This window comes from Tremella mesenterica (genome assembly GCF_000271645.1).
Source record: "Tremella mesenterica DSM 1558 unplaced genomic scaffold TREMEscaffold_9, whole genome shotgun sequence".
Taxonomy (NCBI): domain Eukaryota; kingdom Fungi; phylum Basidiomycota; class Tremellomycetes; order Tremellales; family Tremellaceae; genus Tremella; species Tremella mesenterica.
Genome location: NW_006711233.1, coordinates 547943 through 572915, shown reverse-complemented (window position 1 = coordinate 572915; position 24973 = coordinate 547943). Strand labels below are relative to the sequence as shown.

Below are 24973 nucleotides of genomic sequence, written 5' to 3'. Positions count from 1 at the left end.
CTTGGCTTCTGTCGGTTCCTGCTTATCTTCTACGCCCTCAAGACAGACGCCGCATTTCCAACCACGCTCATCTCGGTCTTCCTCCATTTGATCCGCAGCGAGGATCTTGTTCACCCTACGCAACAGTCCCTTGCCGACGGTAGGAAGGGAGCGTAATAACTCGGCAGCCTTTTCCGGATCAGGTTCAGGCTCCGCAGGTGGCATAGGACCGAAGAAGTGGAATACCGGAGGAGGTAGGGTGATATGTGGTTGAGCATTATGTGGAGCTTCAGAGGTGTCCGAGGGGACGTTTCCAGGTGGAGTGGGGTCGGTACGAGGAGCATGGAAGAAATCGGACGGGTGAGGAAGATGGTTGAAGATGACGGTTCCATCTGGGAGAAAAAAGATGGGTGGGACAAAGGGTGGTGGAGGTCTGTGAGAATCGGTACTTGGAGGCGGTACAGTGTGCTCGGTCTGGGCTGCGGGCTCGTTGGAAGAGTGGCGAGCTGTATCTGAAGGAGAGACAGGAGTGTTGGGGTCTGTCCCAGGGGTATGGTCGGTCATACGGACCCCATCTACAGGTGAAACACCTCCATCATCGGTGCCCCTGGTAGCCTGAACAGACGAGGAGGTTTGATGTGTGTTTGGTGAGGGTGTTGGGGCTGAAGAGGAGGCTGACGGGGAAACTGAAGTATCGACGGCTTGATCGACAATGTCCATGGTGGGTATAGACGCTGAAGCTTCTGTGTGAGATCGAATGGGTGGAGTGGACATGTTGATCGAAGGTTTGGTCACGGCTATGGATGAGTGATGATGTGCTGTGAGACAATTGAGGGACATACGGGTATTATAAGGTTTCGTGGGACAAGTGGCGATACAAGATGACAAGATGCAAAGTCAAGATTGTTATGAATAGATGGGAGTGTGGTGTGTGGAGGGTCAAGGAGTATGCTTACAAAGGACAGTTTGATGACGAGGAATTCGTCGGACATGTTGTCCGTTGCCAGTACGTTCTGTCGTTACCCCGCTTCACCCCGCATCATATCGGACATCGCCGCCGTTTCACCTCCCCTTCAACCATAAAACCTACTGTAAGCAACTTATTGCGCGGGTGTATCATAGGAGGGTATGTACTGCTATACTCCTGACACTGCTCAATGTCATTCACAAGACTACCTCGTCTCCTTCGTATCCCTCTTCCCACTTTGATACGCACAGTTCAGATAGTCGCAGTTTATCATCTCTTCACCACCGACATCGCCTCCATCCGGCCTTGTGGGGGTTTCTCCATGCTCCCCACCTTGTCTCATGACGGTGATTGGGTACTCATCTCTCCTCTACCTTATCGATCCGTATTCCGCTCTTCCTCTTCTTCTTCAGCACGAGGTCCACGACGAGGTGATCTGGTAGTATCTATCAACCCCATGAAGCCCAACGAGACGGTGTGCAAGCGTGTGATAGGGATACAGGGGGATATCATAGAAGTCGAGCCGCGTAGAGGTAGGGAAAGTATATGGATGGCGGAGGAGGATGATGAGTTAGGAAATGGAAGGGTGATATTACGCGATGTTGACTCTGAGGGAAGACCGCTGAGAAGTCGGAGAAAAGGAGAGGGTCAATGGGTGAAAATACCAAAAGGACATGTATGGCTACAAGGGGATAATATCAGTAACTCGACGGATTCGAGGATGTATGGACCAGTACCGGTCGGTATAATCACTGGCAAGGTCTTGGCTAGGGTGAGCGAGTTCGTATGGGGTATGTGAAATGGAGGTAGAGCTGATACGTACGTATAGGTGCATCCAAATTTCACTTGGTTCAGTGATCCCGTTCAGTCGGTGTGAGCCTCTTCGATGGCTCCTAGCATGTTGCTACCATCACACAACTATGCTTGCCATCACTATATGCATTGCATCGCACATACTCTCTGACTGTCATACTGCTCGTCACTTGTTTGACATATGCTTGTAACACGGGATAAAGAGGGATGATATGGGTGGGGCCCCTGTCGCTTCTGACGTTGCCACTCGAAAAAGTTCATCCTCTCTCCTCTTCCCACTATATACCACCCATCATGTCATCCTTCCCTTCACTATCCCATGAAAGCCGCTCCTTCCCCCTCCCATCCATCTCTGAGGATACCCTGCACTATGTACTCCACTTGCCTTCATCATCCTCCGAATCCCCCACCGCACTCGCTCTTCTCATCACCCAACACGTCACCTCTCTTCTCACCACTCCTTGGTTGTGGAACAAAGATGCCTGGGAGCTCAAGGTATCTGACTCCACTCCAAGCAAGATAGAAGGGACTATGCGAGTAGGTGATGCGATAGATGACGAATGGCTTGTCGTCTGGCTCTTGAGAGAGATTAGTAAGAAGTGGTCTGATTTAGTCATCAGGTGAGCTGTCGCAATGTGCCGGGCCCGACAGGAAGCTCACAGATAGTGTGAGAGATACTGATGGAGAATTCTTATTGATTGAGGCTGCTCATGCGCTACCTGGATGGGTCACGCCGGAGAATGCCCACAACAGAGTAAGCATTTCGTTCTTTTCCTCATTCTTAGAACACGAAGTCCCTGCTTGTCACATGCCCCAGACAGACGAGCATGCGATATCGATCACTGACCAAATAGTTATGGCTTTACAATGGACATTTACACCTTCTACCTCTCAATGTACGCTCTTCCGGAACGTCTCGTCCCAAACAGGTCTTGGATGAAGATGCCGATGGACCTCGATTTGATACAGACGCATGGATAAACGAGGAAGATGCTATACAAGCAGTGAGAACTGGAAGGTATTTTGCTGGGGATGGAGTAGAAGAAGCTGTCTGGGAACGTATCAAAGGGTGAGGTCATATCCGGACTATGAGATTTTCCATATTGACGGATAGATATCCACAAGCACTAGACACACATCTTCACAGAACGAAAGCTTGGCTCCCTGTTCCCGTGGCTAGGGCTCTTCATTCTTCCCCGGATCTGATACAAAAAGCTGTGGAAGGGTTCTACGTCCGAGATCCTGCCCAATTACGCGTATGTCTATCGACTCGGCTATCAAGGGTATGAGGCCGTCGGCTGATGTGTAGGCTGCAGCTCGGATGAATCATTTCCCACCTTCCCCATCCGTGCTCACTTCGGTACTCTTGACTCGTGCAGCTTATGCCCAGCTGCAAGGACAGAAATTCCACCCTCCTCGGGTCTTTGGACCAGAATGGACACCCCGAGAAGGTGCTGATGCGGGCGAGATGAAGTGGAGGGATTTGGGAGTGAAGATAGCGACGGGGTTCGAAATCATGTACCGTGAAGGTGGAAGACGGGGGAAGAGTGGTACGGTTAGTTTGATACTTCCATATATCTCGTGAAGCTGAGCTGATCTTTGTAGATCGACGACGATGCTCTGTCCAAGGATCCAGCTTACGAGAAATACCTACAAGATTTGACAAGAGCTGGGTTCTTCGGTACCGAACTGAGAGGTAGTGAGCAATGGCAAGCTAGGGAACGAAAGGCCAAGGATGGATGGAAAGCCGCTCGAGCTGCAGAGTAAGTGTGACCATATCGTGCGAAGGTGTATAAGACCTGACGAGATAGTGTCTCGGCTCAACGGCCGTCTTTTGCCTACCTGGTGGATCAAGCCATCGAAGCCGTCGCTGTGATACCCTTGACAGACATCGAGGTCTCACCTGCCACACCGGAGGACTCTGATTCATGGTTAGAAGTTTCACCCGATGAACTGGACGCCATGATGCTCCGAGCTTCAGGTCAAGCGCAACGATCAACGGATGATACGCAAGAGGCAAAAAAGCTTGAGTTAGGTGAAGAACATGGTCGGGCTCTACGAGAGTTGGCACATAAAGTAGAGAGCTTCGTCGGGGGACAGGGAGACATAGAAGGGGCACGATTTGCAGAGTCAGCTTTGCGTTCTATTGTCGACGTTTCAGAGCTGACGATATAGTGAACTGTCCGATGATGAAATGGAGTCTGAGGAGTCTGAAGAAGAAATAACCGCTGAAGAACGGGAGAGACGACTCAACGAGTTGGTTCCTGACCTACCTGCGGATGAATGGGGTTCAAAAACTCAAACGACTACCAAGATCGATGTTACAATGAACGATTCAGATGTCAAAAAGGAGTTGAAAAAGGCCACCCCACTCAAGATGCGTCCACCGATATTCCCAAAAGATAAATTCGACGGAGTCGATTCGTCCGATTCTGATTCCGATTCTGAAGACCTTCCAGTGAAAGGTTCCGCAGGATGGATCATCGCTCAGAAGAAATGGGCCGAATCAGCCCCGAAGATAGAGACTCTAGATGAAGACGAAGAAGACAGGGGTAATCTGGTATTAGGGGACGATATAGATGATGAGATGATAAGGAATTTAGAGAGGGATCAAGGTTTACAGGGAGATGAAGCAGATGTTGATATGGAAGCTGAGCAAGATGAGTTTTTAGCTTTTGCAAGAGAGGCCTTGGGAATCACGGATGATGCCTGGGAGAATATATTGAGTGAACGGCGAGAAAGAGGAGGTGAGTTGAGCTGTTGTTTCACAATCTCCAGCTGACGGATAGCTTTCGTGCCTGTTCCAAAGGTGAACAAGATCATCAATGAGAAGAGGGAGAACAATGTTGCCGTCGAGAAGGGGAAAGGGAAAGAGAACAGAGAGATGGATATGACACTTGATTCTTTCGATAAGGTCATGAACGCTATGGAAGAGGAGTTGGCTCGTGCCACGGGGAATGGTGTCAAGGGTAAAGCCACGGGCGACAAGGGGAAGGAGAAAGTGAAGGAGAAACAACAGACAAAAGCTGAACCGTCTAAAACATCTACTGCAGATAAGGGCAAGAAGACGATGGAGAATAAGGGAGATGACAAGACAAACTCAAAAACGAAGACGAAGAAAGATAAAGATAAAGATAAATCGGTTCAATTCCAAATGCCCTTACCTACTGAAGATGATATAGATAACATGTCAGAAGGTGAATTAGAAGCTATGGATCGTGAACTTCGTGCTGCTCTCAGACGAGCGGGGGAGGATAGTGAAGAAGATGATTTAGAGGATATACCTGAATTAGGACAATTGGACGAAGATGATAAAAGGGAATTCAAGATGATGAGGGATTTCTTGGAGAGTTATACTAGTCAAGCGGGTGGTAGTGGGGTTGTTGGGAATTTATTTGGAAGGTTAGGTCATTGATTGGATCCCAACATTGATTGGATGGTTTGAACTTCTTACTTCATTCTTTATCTATACTTTTATCTGAAGATGTATTGCATACAGTTTTAGAATCCTGTTGACTGCTGTACAACAGTCGATCCGTTTGATGATAAACCTGAGATGTAACCTCAGTATGTCATCTTCCGATCATATGACGTCAGTGAATATGCAACGACTGATGGTCTTACTGTATAGTATATGTATGAAGATACGATAGTCGGGAAGTTTATACACTGAAAAAAATTGACGACGTTATGCATGGTGATACCCAAACAAAATGGCTCTACAACAATGATATTCCTTTTCTTTTCTCTTCTTTCGTTCATTTCATTTTCTTTTCACTGTATTTCTGTATTGTGGTTCGTTTTTTCTTTCGAAGTTCGACGTGAGTACATTATCCAATTGATAATGATGAGAAACGTTGTATAGGACGTAAGGGATTCTCGGAAGAGAGAGAGAAGAGAGAGAGAGAGGACGAGATGATAAGTTATACGAAAGAATGGCGGTACATATGAAGGATTGTTGAGCTACAAAGAAGATGAAAATTGAATTGGGAATTGGGGATGGTTCGATTATGTCGGTCTTATTTCAAGATAAAGATTATGGACGTATACTAAAAGTATGATAAAAGACCGAAAGACTAAAGATTGACCGATATGTTAAAGACAAAATTGACGAATGTGACAAAGAAGAGATAGAAAGAAAAGGGAATTGACGAAAAAATCCATCCGACATCATTGACCTTTTCTAGCCCAAAAACCTTCAAAACCATGTCCTCGAGGAGGTAACATACCACCTGAACCTTGAATAGTCCAACTTTCGTTACTTGCTTCTGTGGAAGATGTTGAAGCTCCTGATGTTGCTGACGCCCCGGAGGTTCCTGATGGTCCTGGGGAAAGAACGAGGGTGGTAGATGATGAAGTTGATGGAGCGGGATAAGGTGGAAGAGTAGGTAAGTCAGGTCTGGCGGTGGGTGGTGAAGGGAGGTTTGAAATGGTACGTTCGGTCTTGAATGTCAGAATCTGCGGTCATTCCACTTGAAATGACGTGTGAGATTTAGGATAGGTTATAGAGGAAAGTGATGGAATTGAGGTGAGAAATGTGGTGGAAGTAAGGGGAGTAATGTGATGGATGCAAGATGAGGAATGTGTTGGATGTATGGTGAGGAATGTGATGGATAGCCAGAACAAGACTGTGGAGTACGCTGAGATGGACATTGGGGTTTTGGGAGAAGGACGGGGAATGGTAGGATTAAAGATGAACGATTACTCACTTTCCGAGTATTAAGTTTGAACCCTTGTCTAGCGAAATGTTCAGATAAATCAGTAGGTTTAGGTAAACCAGGAAAACTAAATGTCAGCTACTCTTATCTGATCGTTATGATTCACCACACCATGTCCTGAAGCGGTACATGAACAGCCAGTTTGAGTCAGAACGTCGGAAAGTGAGAAAGTGAGAAAGTTCGATAGGAGTGAAAATGAATATGACACGCTCGAAGACTCACTTGCGTGGAGAGTAAACTGTAAATGCTTGACTCTCACAAGCTACCAATTCCGGTCTCGGATCATCCTCTGACCCGATGGCTGTGAGGTCGTAACATCTGAAACGTAGGTGATAGCTGTTCAGTCAGACTTTTACCTTGACCATGATAGAGGGGAAGAAGAATCCCAATGGACAATCGACGAAGAAGATTAGATGATAGAGAATGAGATGAAAATACGCACGATCCTTCGTAACGCACGCAAAGGTCCTAAAACTGTCAGCTGCCAGTCCAGGTACTCCGGCGTACCAGGTGTGAATCAAATCTCATTCTACCAGTACCCGCAAGTTGTACTAAAGATATCTTTCTCTGGGTTTGATAATACCGAATCAAGAATGAAAAAATCATGATACGACGCCCAACTCACAGTAAACAAAAACCAAAGTCCCATACCTCCTTCTGGAGCTGCCACACGTACACCCGCCACATGCAAATTACCAAAAAGGTTTCTTCCTCCTGGTTCCGACCTAGATCTCTTGGCTTCATGTGTCCTTCCGACATCTTCTTCACTAGATTCAGACAACTCATCACTACGATCACTCCTCCTTCTAGTCCTGGAAGGATCTTGAGGAGAGGGAGAATAAGAAGTATTTATACCTCCTATACCATGTGATCCAGAACTCGTACTCTCACTACCCGGTCTACCATCATCATGTTCTACCACCCACATGGGTCTCGACATTGGAGTCGACATAGCACTTCCAGAAGGGTCGAAAGGGGCGTCGCCCGGTGATCGGAGCTCGGCAGAGCAAATCAGATACGAAGATTCGAGAGAACTGCGTCATCCCGTTAACGGCTAGACGTTTTTTGATTGAAAAAGAATGGTACTAAACTAGCTCCGGGTCGATGGCGCACGGCCGATGAGTGGGGAAAAACAGGAACCGGAATGATAACCCTGAACTAGTCCGTGTTGGGTAAAATGATGAGGTAAAGACTCACGACACATCAACTTCTTCCTCTTCCCATTGATCCCGCTCTCTGTCGTCTAAGGTCGAAGGTAGACGATGACATTCTCGTACTCGAAGTCGCACTATAGGGGAATGTGCTAGAGGACGACGGTCCTTTTCGGTCTTACGACGACCTAGAATAGGTTGCTGGGCGACGTGAAGGCTGAATCTGGAAAGTCAGCTCGAAGATCGATCAGGAGATCGGCATTGGTCCGTTTTGCATATTGGGAGTTAAGACGGGTATAAAGATGTGAAAGGAATGTATATTCATAGACGATCAAGAGAGACGGTGGAAACTCACCTCATCCACCTGCCAGCGAACATACCCCGTTCCACAAAGACGGGGTCTCCAAATTCGCGGGGGGAGGTTCGAGGGGCTGGACTGGCCAAGCCCATCGATCCGATCGATATGGCAGCCGCGGGGGCATTACGCCGGGAAGGGTTGGGTGGAGGCAGCATGCAATGTCGTTTAAATTTCGATAAAGTCTTCGTTGATTCGAACGCTGCTCCTCAGAGCTAGCCTCGTCAAAGTCTGAAGCGTGCGCCAAGAAATAGAAGCGTTGATAACGATATGGATTGAGAGACGAAAATGATGTTAGGGAAAAGGTTGATCGTGATTTTGAGAATGAAATGATGGTGGAAATTGGAATTGTGGCGAGATATACAAAGTATTTTGGTCTGGACTGGGAATATGATTTCAAGGTGAGGGAGAAAGTGTGCACAGGGTAGGGTTGACGTTGCCGGGCGAGTCGATATGCACACATCCGCCACGGATGAGAGGTTCCTAAAGGAGAAAAGAAGCAAGCAACGGAGCTTGAGTCGAGATAGATGTGTTACACACCTCAGATTTGTCGATCCGAAGTGGTGACTTCTTTTGTACTCGTCGCACGGTTTATTTTGCACACGAGTGGGAGAGAAGTAGGTAGCGAAAGAAGCAAGGAAGTGGCTGATTCACACGGGAGGAGGAGAAGGGAGGGTAGAGGGGGGATGGAAGGAGATGAGGGGAGGGGCGATATACAAGTTAGGTCGGAGTGTTCTCCGTAATATTTCCAGCTTTGTTCGCTTTCCCTCTGATAAATTTGTATTATTCTCTTCTCTCCTGTATACTCTCACGTCCGTCAGGCACTTCGGCTCCGTAGATCTGGACGGAAGTAGTTGTACGAGGAGTGGGAAAAGACAAAGTCTACCGTTGAGATTATAATTGCTACCGGATTCAGCAAACACGGGCAGGAATGAAAGGAAGCCCTAGATCCTTGTGGATAACTCGGCCGTCGTTGGACCCCAGGAAGGAGGTCGGTCGTCCGAAGTGGGATGAAGAGATTTTCCCGTTAACCTCTTTCGAAGTCTTGGCGATACGTTCAAGTGTGGCAGGTTGGGGGGGGGGGGGTGTAGGGAGGTGGGGAAGAAGTACGAGAGGATGACGAAGATAAAGAGAAAGGGAAGGGGAAGGGGGATCTTGTGGGGAAAGAAAAGTAAACGTAATTGAGAGATGTCGTACACAAAAGATGAGGTTGGAAAGACTATGAAGGAAGTACTGAAAGAATTTGGATGGATAAGGGGGATTGAAAACTCCTCGTGCCCAAAGGCCGGAAGGAAGGAAGAAAAGAATTAGGGGTTTGTCTTTCTTCTTTGACTTTTTTGACGTCGTTATCGTTGATTCGTGTGTGACGACGACGTAGACGACGCCCCCCGGATTTCAGAATTTGATGGGAAACAGATGGAAATCGCACCTAACCCACACCCCTTCCTTTGAGACTTTGTTCGACCAAAGGATCCGGTTACCCGGACCTAAACTTGTTGATGTTGTATGTCGCTTTCGACCCGCACTTGTGGAACCGAAGGTTAGAGGCGTGACACGGTGGAGTACCGGTCAAGGGGGAAAAAAAGGGTAAGGGAGTAAAACGATTGGTTTCAAGCTGTCGTTGAGGAAACTTTACCACTTGGGTCAAAAGTCTCAAAATGGAAAGTTTTCAACACAGGCGAAACTCGGGCTCGGTTTTTCGGTCGAGTCAATCGTAAAGGACCTAAAAGGTAAGAGGTAGTAGTTATAGTATCTCCGTCGTTCACCTCGGTATCCGATGAACGGATTTGCTTTGAGAGTAAGATTGGAATGAACGTTGGATAATTAGAGATGTTTGACCGTGCTGACCGGAAACGTCGCAACCGAGTACGGTGATTGACAGCAGACGCCTAGTGGATGTGTGTGGTTAATCGTGATAAAATTAGTTACTCAAGACTTGAGAAGCATGGGTTCAGAGTCTTCAGGATGAAAGCTTCCGGAGCACAGCATTCAATTTCCCATTGTCCTTTTTTTTGGTGTCCCCCTTCTCCGCATCGTTTACCCCCTCCCTCATTATCCCGTCGTAGGAAAAACCCGGCAGCTGTATGAAATTGAGGGCGGCGTACGGCGTGGACGTCGTGCCTACGTCGGCGAAGAAATTCCCATTTGCCGTGGAATCTCTCGAGCCGGCGAACGCAGAACCGAACGGTCAATTAGTCATATCTCCGCCTGACCCTAGACCCGTGTCTGCTTTGTACCCTGTAAGACGGCCGTGGACGGGTGCCTAAGTCGGGGAGGGTTGTCATGACTCATTACTCATTCCATCCCTGCCACCTGCCACCTGATCGACGCGCCCTCAAGCCACCTAACACCTCATGACGCAAGAAAGACAGTCAGGTTGGGAATCGACGCGACGACAGAAGGCAGGGAGGACGAGTACAACATTGGATGCATCGAGTCACCCTCGCTCCTCGTATCGATTGAGAGAGACTTCATCTCAGCCCCTGGCACGTTTGCAAGCAGCTTCAACATCCGCAGGTCCATATTCCAAACTTAATCCGCTGTCACCATAGCTCGTTTTGATGATACCCTGTGCCTTCTCCGTTTCACGTTTCAGCTCGCCCGTCACCTCGCGCCACACCGTCTGCACGAGCTGCTGCGTCCCCGTGTCACCCGGGTCATCCTCATTGACAAAATGCTTGTCCACACGCTTACTCATCGCCTCGATCGCCTTGCGTACATCCTTGCTGCTATAGTCTTTGAGCATCTTCTTGAGTGCAGAGCGTGAATACGAGTTGTGTAAAGATACTTCCGAAGCCGGTGTGGTTTGGAGTAGCTTATTCACGCCATCGAAATAGTCCTATTTCATCAGTAGCTTACCCGGTAATGTGGCGTCTGATGGCAAATGAAGGAACGTCTTGGAAACCAGAAAACTTACGATCATTCGTGCAAATGCCCGACGGAGAAGAAGTTTGATGTAGCCCGTCAAGTTTTCCTCGTACAGTCCCCTGGCTCGTTCCGTGTATACAGACAGAACGGACATGTTCAAATTTGACAAGTCCTCGACCAAGTGATGCATGTTTTCTTGAACTCAGCATGATTCTAACACTGTGAACAACTTGAATCAAGACCGGATCGGATCGACGGAAGGAAAAGTGGCGAGAGCATGGAAACTGGTGAAAGAAACCCACCAATCATGATCACATGATAATTGAGCTGTCCCTTGTCCTCGGCAGCTTGCCCGTCCGCCCTGTCCATCTTGGCCAACTGTTGAACACCACCAAGAACAGCATTGATCAATCGTTCATACACCGTATTGACCTTGCCACGGATCGGCAATTCGTCGTTCGCTTCCATCTGGCTCTCCAGCTTGTCAATGAACACCTATCTCGTCAACTTCAAGCTTTCGATGTTGAACAATGAGCCCACGGGAAGATGTTTGACGAAGGAGGAAACTCCTCTACGTTTCTTGACGGTAATTTTAGCCGCCGACTCGATCGTCCGAATTTGTTCGTTCTACCAGTGAGTCTCCAGAACGAACGAACAGAAAAAAAGTTCACCACAAAGGCATCCAGGGCAGCACGTTGACGAGATAGTTGACGACTGAAGAGCTGTGAGAAGAAGATTGAAGTGTTTTCCTCTTCTGCTTCTTTTGCTATTCGTTCAGTCACGCTGATCACTCCGACGATTGCACTGAGTGTCAGATGTCAACCTCTAGGACCACGAACCACGAAACGTGAAGTCGAGGTTGACGCGATGATAGCGTATGTCAGGAGGCATGAGCCTCAGCTTCGAGACATGTCGAAGGTATTTATGAGAAGAGAGGAAATACGTGTTGAGCAGTGAACTCGACGTACAGAGGATTCCGCTCGTTGGCCGCCTCGACCCAATTCTTAAACTCCAGATCTACAAAACCAAAGATCAAATCCATCATCGATCTCACAAGCTGGGTCATCCCATTACTCATACCTCTGCTGGCATGACGAGCTGCCTGACGACGAAAGTACGAATCGAGTTCCATATGATCGGCAAACGTTGACTCGGTGTCGGTCACGTGGAGGAAAGCATTGATAAAGTCTTCTTCGATGACGATTTGATTGACGACTTGAGTGAGTGCTTGTTGGTAAAGCTATACGAGTTAGCTCATTACAACGACGACGTCTATCTAGATCTTCCACGAACACCATTTCATTGCTCATGATATAGTCTAACGAGTAGGGAGTGTTGCCACGCATATCACGAAGTGGGTAGTTCTGGAATCTCTGGAATCGGAAAGGGAGGCAGGAAGACGAAGGCGAGCGCACGCAGACGAACAAAAGGGAAATCAAAAGCATGAATAAACTCACATCCGCAGTCCTCAAGACTGTTCCATCACCTCCTCCTGCACCTTTATTCTGATCCCCACTTTTGAACCCTATGGCATTCCGAGATTTCTGTAGAGCATTCTTTGCCGATCCACCCTGTCCGGCAGCTGCGGCAAAAGCTACTCGTTAGCGTTCTGATCGGGCATTATTACCAGATTTGTCACTCACAGATCTCATTTTTCTCGCCTGGAGTAGAATTGAGCGATGCGATATATCCCATGAGGAGATCTTTGATTTCCGATTGGTGGAGTTGGCTGACGGAAGACATGTAAGCCTGACCATCAGCGCTCAATCACATTGAGGAAGGGGTGAACGAAGATATGGTAGGGAGAAAAAGAAATCTGCTTACAGAACATAAACGTTGATATCGTTCTTCGTCCATCTCTTTGAGGTATAGAACGAGACCTTCGTAAGTCATCAGATGCTCTCCCATGGTCGTATGAGGCGACAGGGTGCCCTTCTTGCCCGACTTCCGGAAATCGGCAAGTGTCTGTTCCGCCTGATTAATTAGCACTGATCCTTTCTCCTTGTATTTGAGTAGAGAGGAAAGATCGGTCGTCGGTAGACGTGTGCTAGATGATGAGGCTGGCATTGAATGGCATAGGAGGGAGAGATGAGGCGGTGAAAGACATCAATCTCACCTGGAATTTGAATGTCATATCCAAGTAGTCCATTATACGTCTGCAGAACGTCGCAGATGCATCTTGGTATTCCCTCATGCGTACTATGGTAGCCGCCACCTCCGCGTTGGCTATTCCGTCAGCTCATCTATTATCATTGCTGTGGGGAGAGACTGACCAGTATCCATACTGGCCTGGAGGGCTTTGTACAATGCCGCAGCAGCCCGCTCCAGTGCCTGTACGCCCCGAGGAGTTGCAGGGGACTCTTGTAAGAGTATATCAAGGTCTTGTCGAGGTACTTCGACGATTTGCTGATCCTATAAGCTTCTTCGCAATTTTTGGACTTGGACTCACTAGAAGTTGTCGAAGCTCATTGAGGAGAGCTTGCTGATTGGAAGTTTGGACTTGTAAACCTCGATTTTGTGACTCTATGAAAGAGATGTCATCAGAGACCGCCTGATCATCAGCTGTGTCTCGCGCTGCTCCATCTGGGTGAAGAGTGCAATTTCAATGGTATTGAGGAAAATTGAACTGACGTTAAGTTGCATCCTGTATCCGGTGATTTGCAAGTCGATATCGTCCAGCTCCAACAAGGCCTCATCAATGTGTCCCAGAACTTGAGCGATCCGATCATCAGACTCCAAAAAGGCGTGGATGTTTGCCTGTCCGTCAGCTGAATAGACTCAAAAGAGAAGTAAGCTGACCGAATCCAATGCTGATAGTTCATCCAGAAGCCGAGTCTCAATAGCGTCCGAAGAACCTTTCTTCCTTCCATGCTCATCTACAGCCATGGCTGTCCAATCAAAACCATCCAACATCTCCTCCACGCTGGCCATGATTGCATCTTCGCCCCCTCCATCGTCATCTACTGTCAGTCCCGCTACCCCAGGCAATACTCCAGTCCGTGACGTCAACAAAACCTCGCGTGAAAAAGCTGTGTTGAGTGGAGGGGGATGAAAAGATTGTCTTCGTTTGGGTTTATCATTTGTTTGTCCTGGTCGACTGGTATTTTCCGGTGGAGGAGCAGGAGAAGCTGGGATAGTGTGAATCTGGGGTGCATGACCATTTCTGTGATCTCCATCATCTTCAAATACCTCATTACCTCTTCCTTGATTGTTGAGATAAGTTTTCTCTCGAAAGGTAGATCTTTCATTCTCAAGAATTTCTCGATCATTATCAGATTGTCGTCTCGACATCTCTCCACGACCCTCTTGTCTCATCGGGGCGTTTCTAGGATCCGGAACCAATCTTCCTCTATCTCTCTCATCTGACATTTTTCGTACATTTGGCGGTGGACCTCTGCCTAAACCATTGGTGAATTCTGATTCTCTTGGAGTGACAACTCGTAGATCACTCCCTGGCGGTCTGCGTGGAGGTGGGAAAGAACTTTCAGCGAGAGGTGACCGACCAAAAGTACCCATGGTAGGAGTACGTTGATCATCTAAAGAGGGTCGTAATCTTCCAGCACTTGAACCTCCATCAGAAGTGGGGTATTGAGAGCTATGAGCGGAGATAACGGAAGACGTCGAAGCACTCCTGGCTGTACGGAAAACGGGAGGTGTGAGGTCTGCAGTAGAGGAAGAAGGAGGAGTTAGGGAATGTAATTGTCTAGTGTCGACAATGGGGGCTGTCTCGGTTAGCAAGCGGAATACGAAACAACACAGTGGCGTAATGAATCATGAAGAATGATCCGCGTTCATAAGGTAGTTGGGTGTCTCCACATGACGGTCGATCTTACATGTTACCAGAATGTGCAAAGTGTGATTATAATTTTGAAAGTGGAGGACATACTGGAATTTCCAGGTGCTGGAGGAGCGAAATTGACCAATTCAGGCAGTTCTCCTTTGGTATATGATTTGTAAACTTTGACGATGGAATTGAGGAAATGAGCTTGATCTCTGGGTTTATCGACAGTCCATTGATAAGTACGAGTAGTCATGGTAAGTTCGAACGTCACGGGCTGAATATCAGCTCTAGCAGACCATTCCAATGAGATTGAAGCTCATATGACAATATCAAGATTGGCATAGCATGGTTGTTTGAGCTCGACTGGATTGCAGAGGAGAAGTCAGAGAAGATTAACTGACATTTATCACAGCAACCTTTTGTACATCTTCCAATTGCCATGTCTTTCCTTTAGAAAACGAAAGATTACTATTCCGTTTAGCTTTATGCATTACGACTTTCCCAAAACGTGTAACTATTCGTGAGCTTCAGTGACGAACGACTGACGAGAACAATTACTACTGACCTGCCAGCATCAAATACCTGACCTTTGATTCTCCTTGATCCTGTTCATTCACTTTGACGAAAGAAATCAAAGTTTCTTCCATACTTCCATCATCTGCCATTTTGGAGAAGAGAGAATCGATGATATGTTGTCTTGTGTCATCTCCCGCAGAAGCCGCAGATGGCTCTCTGGCTCGAGGGACGGACATGTTGTTGGGGTGATGATGGTCGTTTGACCTCGCTCCTTCAGGATTTGTTTGTGTCACTAAGAGTTTACTTTCTCACTTCATACAAGAGAGACGAAGCAATCTCATGACCGACTAGATGCCCTGGTTGTCGGTATGACCGTGGGGCGGTTGAGAGATGCTTCGAAGGAGAGCGAGGTAGCAGGTGAGGATGGTGTTTCAGCGGCGATCGCCGTTCGACCACTATTGAGGAAAGATGAACGAGAGAAGAGATATGGCATGTACAGTAGATTGAAACATAACATAACCATTCATGCAATCATTGTTACCCTACATGAAACGTTCGAAGCGTGATATATGCAATCTGATATATGTCATGATGGGCCTAAATCAGGTTTGTCCTATTCCTTATACTCCGCCTCTCAAAAACACGTGTCTCTTTCCCCATATCCCATCTGACATTTGTCCAGTCTCGACATCCCCCCTTCCAAAAGTACGATCGTTGCAACCTACACAGCGATGGGGGCGTGAATCAAGAGACCAAGTCGTTGGATCAACAGACATCGAGGGGAATAGAGTAAAAGGGAATTGAAGAGAACAGCAGTGATACGATGAGAAATGGAAATTAATGAAGATGATCCATTCGTTACATCCTCATAACCGAAGGAAGTTGAACGCTGGCTGATTGAGTGGTTGCCAATCTCGGACTAGGTAAAACGTGAGGTGTACTCGGTGCTGATATAGCATATCTTCCTTGGGTATATTGAGAACTTATAGGGGTGATATTTGCCGGTGGACGAGAAGAGAGTGATTGAGTTTGAGATGTCTGTGTAACACCTTCGAAAGAATCTTTAAGTTGTTGGAATATCGCTAACACCATAAGCTCTCATGTGCAGGATATAGGAAGGAAGATGAACTTACATTTGAAAGAAGATTGAGCACCTTTTTCCAAAGTCAATGAAACTAAGGTATTATAACCCCCAGAGGTATTCTGAGACGAACGTGAAAATTCAATCCTAAACCTCACACCTCTTGCAGATGTTCCATTTCCTTCTGTTTCAATCAGCATTGACGAGTACTTTTGAGAAGAAGGAAAAAACTCACCTTTGACATCTTCAAACCTACAACGTAATGCTCTCAACCCGTCAATTTCCACAACATTGACTTGAACACCCATATCTCCCAATACTTTCTTCGCCTTCTCCCTCGATCCTCCGATGTTATCATGTGATAACAATGTACAACTTGGAGGTTTGAAAGAAAAGAGATTATTGAACCAACTTCTTTTTGGACTAGGACCCAAACCTGTTGGTGAAGGTACTCCTAGAGAAGGCATAGGGGAGGATACAGGGGTAGCAGTAAATCCTACACCTAACTCAATTGGACTAGGTTTCTTCTTACGTTTCAACATTCCGAAACCATCTTGACCTCGATGCGCTGAGAAACCAGATGATTTGGTACCCCAAGAAGCGACCGATGGATCTGATGGAGTGGACTCGGCGGAGTCTAAAACGACATAAGATTCGTCCCTCGACATCATGGTGAGTGGTCTGGGTGCAGGGGGAGGTGGTCGAGTAGGAGCCAATCTTGTTACTACGTGATTAGGAAGAGGTGCAGGTCGTTGTGGTGGTGAAGTGAAAGGAGATTCCGTCCAAATCATTGGTGCTGGGGTATAGGTAGCGGTTCCAGTGTAAGAAGGTTCGATATAAGATGTAGCTGGAGTTCCTCTAGATGAATTGGAAGATGTGTAACTCCATCGATTATTTGGATCTTGCATTGGATGTAAACCTGGACGAGTGTTATGTGACGGAGGTCCACCAATACCTAATCCAACCAGTGTCGCAGCTGGAGAAGTGTGAAGGGATGGACTGACAACAGAATGAACAGAAGGAGCTACAGTTTCGTCATCGTCGGCATCGGCAAATTGATTAGGATCCATAGTGCTTGATGAAAGAACAGGGGAAGTAGGTGGAATTATCGCTCCATTGGCATAAGCGAGATAAGTTTGATAATCCGCTCCTAGTATAGCTGAGCTGGAAGATGAGCCTGAACCGACGGAAGAACGAATGTTCATCGTATTGAGTTGATTGGCAACTTCGTTGAAGAAGTGTTGCAATTGCTGATCTCCTACTCTAGGTACGTTCAGCGGACTCAGTTGAGCAGCATCGGGGATCAAAGGAGAAGGAAGTATTTCGGATCTTGGTCGTGGTGACGGTGAAGGAAGAGGAGGTGGTACCATTTCCTTGACAGGCGTAGCCTCTTGTAACATGATGGCAGGCGCCAATGGAGGTCCAGGGGTATAAGTGTTACCTCTAGACATAGGGGGACGAGGTCCAGCTGGGGATCGAAGAGGAGGAGGACCCATTGTACCTTTCTTAGGCACAGCAGGCGAGTCAGTCGTGACACCACTTGCTTTTTTCGGAGTGGGAGCTTGAGGTCTAGCAGTTGCTACACGTTCTTGGATCGTATCGTTCTCTCCTAATGGTGCCAGACGAGGTTTTTGGGCGGTGGGAGGAGGTCCACCTTTCCGTTTAGCAGGTGAAGGTCCTGCTTGTCTACGAGTTTGACGTTTCGCACGAGCTTCGACATCTTCTTCATCGTCCATGTTATAATTTTCCAGATGTTTGTTACGGTATTTGATGAGTAAATGGTAGATGGCTTTCTCCCAAGTTTTCTCTCTGCTCATGAGAGCAGCCACAATCTCGTCGTCTGTAGCCCCACTCCAGAGAGTTTTAAGATTTCCCATGATGTCAGGGTCGATCTCTTCTGGGGAGTTTACAGGGCGCTCGACTTCCGTCAGACTGGGAGGGGAGACAAGAGCACGACCAGGGATAGGTCGAGGTGAACGAGAGACGAAGAAGGGATGAGCAAGAATATCAGGCATCTGGGGAATGAGCTAGATTCCACTGGACATTGACTCGTTCAGCTCACGGTGATTCGTTGTTCCGGATCTTTCTCAAGCATCCTACTGAGTAAATCTCTGGCGGGATCTTTTATCTCATCGGGCATCTCGAAAACTCCCACTTTGACCTTTTGCAACAATGATCGAATGTTATCATCATCAAAGGGGAGTCGACCGGTGAGAAGGGCGAAGAGGATGATACCACATGACCAAATATCGCTTGAAGATCCATGATATGCCTTTCCCTGAAGATGATCAGCTAGACTGTGGGTGGAGTTCAGCTTAGACTCACAGCAACGATCTCGGGGGAAGCGTAATGAGGACTACCACAAGAAGTTTCCAACATTCTTTCTCCTGCTTCCCATGCGGCCATACCGAAATCGGCAACTTTGATATTCTTGTCTTTGTCAAGTAACAAATTTTCCGGTTTGAGATCCCGATGACAAATGTTGAAACGATGACAGTAGTCTACTGCCATGATGATTTGTTGGAAGTAATGTAAAGCTTCAGAGACTGGCAATCTTCCTCTTTTGACCAAGTAATCGAAAAGTTCACCTCCGGGAACGTACTCCATGATCAAGTATCTGATTGTCAATTATTGATCCTATCAAAACCAAGCTTGCCACCAAATTACCAAGCAGACCACCCTGACAAACGAAGAGGAACATGGTAAGAGTAAGGAGGGATTGAACAATGAATGGACATGTGAAGAGCAGGGAGACATGTCATGTTAAGTGCAAAGGGATAGAGAGTAAACTCACAGTTCGGTAGAAGTCTCCCATACATCATACAAGTTCAAAACATTAGGATGGTCGATAAGTTTCATAATCACGATCTCCCTCTCGATGCCTAACAAAACTTTGTCTTGCTTCACACCAGCTTCAGATACCGACATGCGGGATTCGATGATCATTCCCTTAGGAACGATCTTGATAGCTGCGTATTTCCCGGTAATGGCATGTTTGGCAATTTTGACTCGGCCTGGATGTTAGCTCATGCATTAACATCAATCTCGCTCCCGCCTTGTTGATACATCTAACATTGCCATAAGGCTGAGGTAGAGTACGAACCCCATTTCTGAAGAAGAAATCCGAAGATTGTCCAGTTGTATATGGAAGTTGATTGTTCAGGAAGGAAATGGAAAAAAGTACCAACCAGAAGAACCTTTTCCAATAGTCCTACCTATTCTCCACTGACCGATCAACATCTTATCATCTCTTCCGGTCGATGAACTTGTCTTTTTCTTCAAAACATGATGTTGATGTGAATGCTGTTGTTGAGAAGGATGTTGATGTGGATGATGAGGTTGAGGATGATATTTTGATCCAGAAGGTTGAGGATATTCCCTCGGATGAGAGATGACAGTTGTCATATTTGCTTCTTTTTCTTCCCCTCTTTTCTTCTTTCACTTCTTGATTTACTTCTCTTCCTTGAGCCTTTTCCTTCCTGATTTATCTCGCTGATCTGAAATGTTCCTTTCCTTGATGTGAGTTGAATGGACGTTCGAAGGTCCGAAAGACTTGATTATCAATATTTGAGATGGGTATAAGTGAAAGAATGAATTATCTGTCGATTTGTTTACGTCGTTTTCCTCTCGATGAATCCGATACCGTTCCTATGTATCTCCTCTTTCTTTCTTCCTCGTACTTAAAACATTGTATATGAACAAAAGAATGTGATTGTCCTAAGAAAAAATGAGAGTGATAAGATCTTCCAATACAGTCCAAATGAAGATCAAAAAGCTAAAGAAAGAAAAGTGAATTCGATAGAGTAGTAAGAATCGATTTTCACTTTGTTAGTTTCAAAGTTGATCAGAACGGAACAACACCAACACCAACACCAAAAACATTTCCCTTGCTGTGTCTGTATGGAACTAAAATGTAAGATTCTTGAATGGCGTACTTTGTACACGCTCAAAACCTTTGAGTTGGAACATGTCATCATATTGCATTCAGAACCCTGAGAAGGCGGATTAGAAGTAGAGAACTTAGGGGTTAGAAGGAAGAGAAAAGTCAGTCGCGTCCCGCGGGTTCTACTTTCTGGGTTCTGGGTTCCGGGTTCCGGACTGTACTGTTGGCTATAGGGTGTTGTCCTGCTGGGGTGTTAGGGAAGAAGCCGGTCGGATGTTTAGCACGCTGAGAGGAGAGAGGCGTAAGGGTGAGTGAAAAGAGTTGAGGGGATTTTCACATTGGATGGGATGTTTGGGTGGAGAGAGTTAAGCGGCGATGACCGATGGAAAGGTGGCACCCAAGGTGACAGCATGAGCAGTCTGGCGGCATGAAAGGGGATCAAGAACGTATAGCATCGACGTTACTCGTACTCTACAGTAAACAACAACAAATATGCACAAGGGTCCTTATATTTTCATTCATCCTAAACGCATCGTGATCGTGATATCAGACTTCTAATCGTTGTCTCACCTCTCATTTATTGTACTTCTCCTGGACCATCAACTTGCAACCCACATTGACCATTCCGAACGAGGTGACACGGAGAAGTTCACTTCTCAACCCATGTAGACCATCTCGAGATAGGTAACACGGAAACATCAACTCACCTTATATATCCATGCTAATCCTACACTTCCTGAACCTTGATCGACTGCCATTCTGTACCACTTTGCCGCTTCCTTCCTATCCTCCGTCAGTCGAATCCTCTCGATACACTGGTGACTTACATGTCCTTTTTGACTCCTCCCGAACCTCTAGAGAGTAAAAATCCTAGTTCTGACACTCAATACTTGTTTCACCAAGAAACGATACAGACTTACGTTCTTGAGCCCCAATATCGCCTAGATTAGCAGCACACCGCAAGTACTTCATACCCGTTTCAGAGGATTTCTTCACGCCTTGTCCATGTAAATAGGCTGAACCTATTTCAGACATGCAAGTAGCGAGATCTCTCTGCCACATCAGTTCATGAGACCTTGATGGAGATCTAGAAGATTGACTCACCACAAGTAGAGAACGAGGTTTAGGATTTAGTTGTCGGATAGAAGGAAGGAGTTGAAATTCTGTGTCGGTAGAAATGACCCCCTCGCTACTTGCTTGAAGCAATTCAGCCATGGCTCGCTTATCGTTGAGTGCGACGCCGGATCTATCAATCAGCTCGTCGCACCTTGTTTTCCGGAAGAGCTGACCCGTGCTTCAAGCAAAGACCTAGACAGTCAGCTCTAATCCACTTTTGAGCATCGGAAGAGTCTTAAGCGAGGATCACAAGTGTTCTGCGGCGTGATTCTATCAAAAAGTGGAAGAGAGCGATTTAGACATTGAGACCCACCCCAGTGTATTCTCCCTCTCGTACTCCCTCCCTCTGCAGCTTTCATAAAGAACCAAGCCGCCTTGGCCGCATCACCTCTTTCCCTAGCTGCCAACCCCTCATCCACAAAATCATCCGGAGTCTTTCCCGTATTACCCCTCTTCACAGGCTCACTCATCGTCCTTTCCCTCATTTCCTTTTCTCTTTCCAACTTGGACAACGACACCTTATGATATCGTCCATTAGGAAAAAAGATATCTCTGGGAGATGGTATCAATGCTGGTATTTTGGGCGAAACTGACGTATCTGGCCCTAGATCGTAAAAAGAGTAAGCGACGGATTGGAATGACATTTGAGAATTACGTGATTGTCCTCCGTGTAGTTTAGCACTCGGTTTGGAATCGTCTTCATCTTTCAAAGCTACCATAGTGGGTCTTTGAGGTGATAACGTCGGTGAACGGGGATTAGATCCTGAACGATTGGGTGAACCGTCCGAAGTGTGTCTCAAAGTCAATGGAGGTCTGAGATCGCCTGTTATTTTCTGAGATATTTGCGATGGTTGTAAGTTGGACTTTCGTGGTTGCAGAACAGTCGGATGAGAGATATATGTTTGTCCGGTGAGGTTAGGATTCTGTACAGGAGAGGTAGGTTTTGATACCGATCTACTCCTTCCTCTGGATGGTAGACTTTGAGCCTCGCTACCTAGCTCTAAAGGTGGTGGTGGAGCCCTTCGAGCAAATACGAGAGGTTTCTTCAATCTCCTCCCTTCTGTCGGTCGACCCATAGCACTCTTGAGACGGAGAAGCTTTTTAGACGGAGATACCTTTTCATCCCCTGTTCCATTTATCGCTTCTGGAGCGTCCGCATCAAGCCATTCAAAATTTGCTTCATCTTCTCCCCACTCATCTCCTTGTTCCCCATGAACGCTACTCGTGTCCATCATGACCACTCCCGTCTGAGGGAGACCCGTTGGTACGTCTTTAGTTTCAGGCCGAGAATTAGCACGATTCCGACCAGGAACGGGACGTAGAGTGTTGTTCGAGGTAGAAGGCTGGAGTGGTCTAGAGGGAGGAGGAGGAGCTGGTCGGGAAGTAATGACGAAACTACGTTTTGGAGTGAGTTGTCTATTTACATCACTTGGACCTGCTTGAGAGGTGAGTGCTGTTTTATCCGAAGGACCCTCAAAGTAGCCAGCTTGATGGAAACGAGTGGCTCTAGGTGTGGTGGCACCTTCCGTCTTGTCATCATCATCATCATCATTATCGTCATCGTCCATATCAAGTTGAGAAATGGTAGAGAGGGAAGACATCGAGTCGATAGAATAACGAGAAGCTGAACGACGGAACATGTCAAAGTCGAGACTTGGTACAGGGGGAACATGACTGCCAGATTGAGACGTTGAGTTATTGCTGCTGCTGTACGTGTTGTTGGTGCCAGTGGACCGAGAGGTGGATTCATACTGGATGTCAGCTACTGCAGCTTGCCGTCCTTGACTGCTTGATATATACAGCAATTTGACGCGTTATGACTTGCGGCGAAGACGAAGACACCAATGTTCGTGTGTGAAATGGGAGTAATCTCACAGGTAGTAGGTCTGGTTGTATTCGTAAAGCGGTTAGAGGCGAGTTGATACCCTTGACACCAGCTATGTCCGTAGCCGATCTCATCCTACCCAACTGTCCCTGTCTAGACTGCATAGGAGGGGCTAAAGTGACTCCAGGAAGACTCATCTCGTACTTTTTTCAGCTTGGATCCGATCGAAAAGGACTTGAGGATGGACGAAGGATGGTGAAGATGAGGAGGAATGAGAGATGGAAGGGGAACCTAAGATAAGTGGTCGAATGGAATGCCGTGAAATTGCTGTGCTTGATTCAATTTGACCTTTTGTGCCGTACCTCGGACCTTTTCCAGCGTAGCAACAAATATATGGCTGGTCAAGTGATGGAATAACAAACGGATAATGATGATTTTATTTAAGTCATGAGTGGCCAGTGGAAGGTCAAAGAGGAAAGGCAGAGGAGAATGAGATGGAGAGAGATGGTGTCAACATGCGCCCTTTGGTACGTAAGAGATTGATTCCTACTTACTTACAATTCAAACGGGACCCCTTTCTTCCCTTTCAATCTTGACTCGTCTTAAGCGTCTTCCCCCTCCTGTGCTGCCATGCTGCCACTGCCAGGGTATGCATCTCAGGTACTCACCATTCACGGGAACATATCCATGGACATGACTACAAAGCATACCCAGTCAGTCGAGATCTGCGCCCGTCTGCGCCTTTGAGGCCGCAGTCTTATCCTACTGTACTTAGCGTCGTCAGGTTAAGCTTACTTGTACTCGCGAGTACCTGACGACCATCAACATGCCGTGGTCTGACGGATGTGTTAGACGCCTTCACTTTCTTTCATTTCTTTGCTGACCTTTTCATGACACAGGTTCTTCCTTCAGCTAACCAAAATCATTTACAAACCATGTCCGACATTGACGTCGACATTGACCCAGAGCTCAAACCTCGGGATTACTCCCCTTCTCTTTCTTCTGGAGGAGGATCGACTTATCTACCTTCTCCCAAGACCACTCCCCAGAAGGTTAAAAGTACTAAACGACCGACAAGTGACGATAACAAACGAGGTATCAAGCGCTCCGCTCCGACCAGCGAGGAGAAGGGATCACCTGTTAAGAAACGAGGGGCACCTACGAAAGAAGATAGGGGTGGAGTGACAGGACGTAAAATGGGGGCTTGGACCAAAGCTGAGGTTAGACAATTGTGGGATGCTTTGGGTTTAACACCGGTATGTCGAATCGACAGATTTCCTCTGTCACTTACTCATCGTTCCCACTAACCTTTTCCTTCAGTAGACGCCCTTGGCCCGAACATGACGAGGTGGGGGAAGAGGTGCGATGGTCAGGCTGACACATAGCCAAAGGTCAAATGGGACGAAGTGGCTGACAAGGTGCCCGGTCGAGACAAGTTGGTGAGTCTCTCATTTGATTACGACTGAGGATATCGCTGATATGTCAGTCTTGCTCCAACAAGGTGAGCTCCTGTACCCGCTATGGGATGAGAACGAGGCTGACGAGAGAGTGGAGATATGACATGTTCCCTAAATTGGAAGCGTTCATCAATTCATTGGGAGATTGAGTATTCGACGATATGAACAGAGCTTTTTGTAGAGTGACAAGAGATGCAAAGAACACAATTCAGTGTGAGGTTACACTTGTAGCAGACCAGGTGAACTACTTAAAGGACACCATCCTTGTGGTCCTTCCTATGATCCAGACACCATCACCATCACCACCGATCACCGGTTGACCGATGACCGCGTACGGTGTTTGGTCACGTGCATCCTCTGGCTTGTGAGATAGGGTCACTCTGACTCTTCTCACTTCTTCTCCTCACTCCGATCACTCCTATGCTTCTCGCTCAATAAGGCAACAAAGATCTGAGGACGCTCT

The 24973-nt window shown here is 47.0% G+C and overlaps 7 protein-coding genes across 7 annotated transcripts; 3 read left to right on the top strand and 4 right to left on the bottom strand.

Annotated features, from left to right (window-relative positions):
* Positions 1 to 113: 113 nt before the first annotated feature.
* TREMEDRAFT_57409 (uncharacterized protein) lies at positions 114 to 912 on the bottom strand (the record flags this gene model as incomplete). The annotated part of the gene is made up of 1 exon (XM_007006050.1): positions 114 to 912. A coding segment is annotated over exon 1 (638 nt), but the record flags the coding sequence as incomplete, so codon positions are not given.
* Positions 913 to 1136: 224 nt separating this feature from the next.
* Positions 1137 to 1745, top strand: TREMEDRAFT_69505 (uncharacterized protein; the record flags this gene model as incomplete). Its single annotated transcript, XM_007006218.1, has 1 exon — positions 1137 to 1745. The coding sequence occupies one exon, from the start codon at positions 1137 to 1139 to the stop codon at positions 1743 to 1745; it is 609 nt and encodes a 202-aa protein (XP_007006280.1).
* A 308-nt stretch (positions 1746 to 2053) lies between these two features.
* On the top strand, positions 2054 to 5174 carry TREMEDRAFT_44967 (uncharacterized protein; the record flags this gene model as incomplete). The annotated part of the gene is made up of 10 exons (XM_007006021.1): positions 2054 to 2379; positions 2426 to 2513; positions 2614 to 2828; positions 2874 to 3015; positions 3069 to 3314; positions 3365 to 3522; positions 3571 to 3888; positions 3935 to 4506; positions 4549 to 4760; positions 4878 to 5174. The coding sequence occupies 10 exons, from the start codon at positions 2054 to 2056 to the stop codon at positions 5172 to 5174; spliced, it is 2574 nt and encodes an 857-aa protein (XP_007006083.1).
* A 755-nt stretch (positions 5175 to 5929) lies between these two features.
* Positions 5930 to 8141, bottom strand: TREMEDRAFT_63857 (uncharacterized protein; the record flags this gene model as incomplete). The annotated part of the gene is made up of 7 exons (XM_007006113.1): positions 5930 to 6202; positions 6469 to 6544; positions 6700 to 6813; positions 6920 to 6945; positions 7103 to 7511; positions 7675 to 7851; positions 7984 to 8141. The coding sequence occupies 7 exons, from the start codon at positions 8139 to 8141 to the stop codon at positions 5930 to 5932; spliced, it is 1233 nt and encodes a 410-aa protein (XP_007006175.1).
* A 6298-nt stretch (positions 8142 to 14439) lies between these two features.
* TREMEDRAFT_11764 (uncharacterized protein) lies at positions 14440 to 19529 on the bottom strand (the record flags this gene model as incomplete). Its single annotated transcript, XM_007005896.1, has 7 exons — positions 14440 to 14573; positions 16282 to 16410; positions 16465 to 18244; positions 18292 to 18507; positions 18555 to 18846; positions 19024 to 19243; positions 19418 to 19529. Coding segments are annotated over 7 exons (2883 nt in total), but the record flags the coding sequence as incomplete, so codon positions are not given.
* Positions 19530 to 20768: 1239 nt separating this feature from the next.
* Positions 20769 to 23250, bottom strand: TREMEDRAFT_63854 (uncharacterized protein; the record flags this gene model as incomplete). The annotated part of the gene is made up of 8 exons (XM_007006112.1): positions 20769 to 20786; positions 20820 to 20895; positions 20940 to 20988; positions 21033 to 21165; positions 21217 to 21358; positions 21402 to 21420; positions 21542 to 22979; positions 23104 to 23250. The coding sequence occupies 8 exons, from the start codon at positions 23248 to 23250 to the stop codon at positions 20769 to 20771; spliced, it is 2022 nt and encodes a 673-aa protein (XP_007006174.1).
* Positions 23251 to 23988: 738 nt separating this feature from the next.
* TREMEDRAFT_63853 (uncharacterized protein) lies at positions 23989 to 24659 on the top strand (the record flags this gene model as incomplete). The annotated part of the gene is made up of 4 exons (XM_007006111.1): positions 23989 to 24309; positions 24439 to 24492; positions 24540 to 24554; positions 24603 to 24659. The coding sequence occupies 4 exons, from the start codon at positions 23989 to 23991 to the stop codon at positions 24657 to 24659; spliced, it is 447 nt and encodes a 148-aa protein (XP_007006173.1).
* Between the last annotated feature and the right edge of the window lie 314 nt (positions 24660 to 24973).